General features: G+C 60.5%; 1 protein-coding gene across 1 annotated transcript in view; it reads left to right on the forward strand.

Annotated features, from left to right (window-relative positions):
- GRIN2C (glutamate receptor, ionotropic, N-methyl D-aspartate 2C) overlaps window positions 1-1,287 on the forward strand; it is a gene marked incomplete at its 3' end in the record, with an annotated part of 8,857 nt that overhangs the window by 7,091 nt on the left and 479 nt on the right. The window contains 2 exon segments of the mRNA XM_010140366.1: window positions 1-133; window positions 646-833. The exon segment at window positions 1-133 is cut by the window's left edge and continues 2 nt beyond it. Coding sequence (XP_010138668.1) covers window positions 1-133; window positions 646-833 — 321 coding nt within the window.

Consider the following 1,287-nt stretch of genomic DNA (forward strand, 5'->3'; position numbering starts at 1 on the left):
CCTTCCGCTTCGGCACTGTCCCCAACGGCAGCACTGAGAGGAACATCCGCAGCAACTACCCCGACATGCACACCCACATGGTGAAGTACAACCAGCGCTCCGTGGAGGATGCCCTCACCAGCCTCAAAATGGGGTACGGATCCCCCAGACGGGGTGTAGCTCCCAGAGCTGGGGTACCATCCTCCAAACTGGACACAGGAGCCCCAGATGAACTGTGGCTCGCTGGGACAGGGTACGGTGCCTCCCAGACGGGATGGGGCTTCCTCAGCCGGGATGCAGCCCCCCCACAAGGGAGACATGGGCTCCCCAGGCTGGGTACAGCTCTCCCAGATGGGGTATGGCTCTGTATGGCTTCTCTGCATGAGGTGGGGGCCCTCCCAAACAGAGTACGAGCCCCTGTAGGTGGGGTACAGCTTCACACAGCTCCCCTCAAATGGGATACAACCCCCACCCTGGTTGGGCACTTCCCTCCCAGCTGGGTTTCTTGCTCTCCAAGATGGGACAGAGACCCCCAAAGAGGACACACACCCCTCTAGATGGGCTACAGCTATGTGAAAGGGGTAGAGCTCCCCCAAAAGAGCGACAGCCCCCTCAAAAAGGGCTGCCAGCCCCCGTCTCTCACTCTCCCTCCCTTCGGCGGGGCAGGAAGCTGGATGCCTTCATCTATGACGCGGCGGTGCTCAACTACATGGCGGGCAAGGATGAGGGCTGCAAGTTGGTGACCATCGGCAGCGGGAAGGTGTTCGCCACCACAGGCTACGGCATCGCCCTGCAGAAGGACTCACGTTGGAAGCGAGCCATCGACCTGGCCCTGCTCCAGTTCCTGGGAGATGGTGAGTACCTGGGCGAGCTTCTCCTTAACCCATTCTCACCCCTCCCCTGCCCTGCAAATTAACACAGGGACGAGGGCTTTTGTCCCCGGACCCTGTGCAGACTCCATGGCTTCTTGCAGGATGCCACTAAGGGGCTTCTCCGCTAGCTCCTTTCAGGGGACATTTATTCCAGTAGCACCTCTTCAGCTGGGCTCTGAAGGGGACCTTGCCTTTGGGATCCCTCCTCTTTCTGCAGGCTGTAAAATCCTGGAGAAGGCCATGCACAACGTCTGAGGGTCAGGAGGGGAGGCCTGGGAAGGGGACAGTGAGCACAGCTGGCTGGCACATGGGTGGGCGACAGAGATAGGAGAGGGCCCTGGAGAAGACTGGTGGGATGCTCAGGCCAAGGGCAGCAGCAAGAACTAGACGATAACAGCTCCAGTGGCTTTGGGGGGGGGTTGTCCTCCCCCACACA

This window comes from Buceros rhinoceros, unplaced genomic scaffold (assembly GCF_000710305.1).
Source record: "Buceros rhinoceros silvestris isolate BGI_N320 unplaced genomic scaffold, ASM71030v1 scaffold29837, whole genome shotgun sequence".
Taxonomy (NCBI): Eukaryota; Metazoa; Chordata; class Aves; order Bucerotiformes; family Bucerotidae; genus Buceros; species Buceros rhinoceros.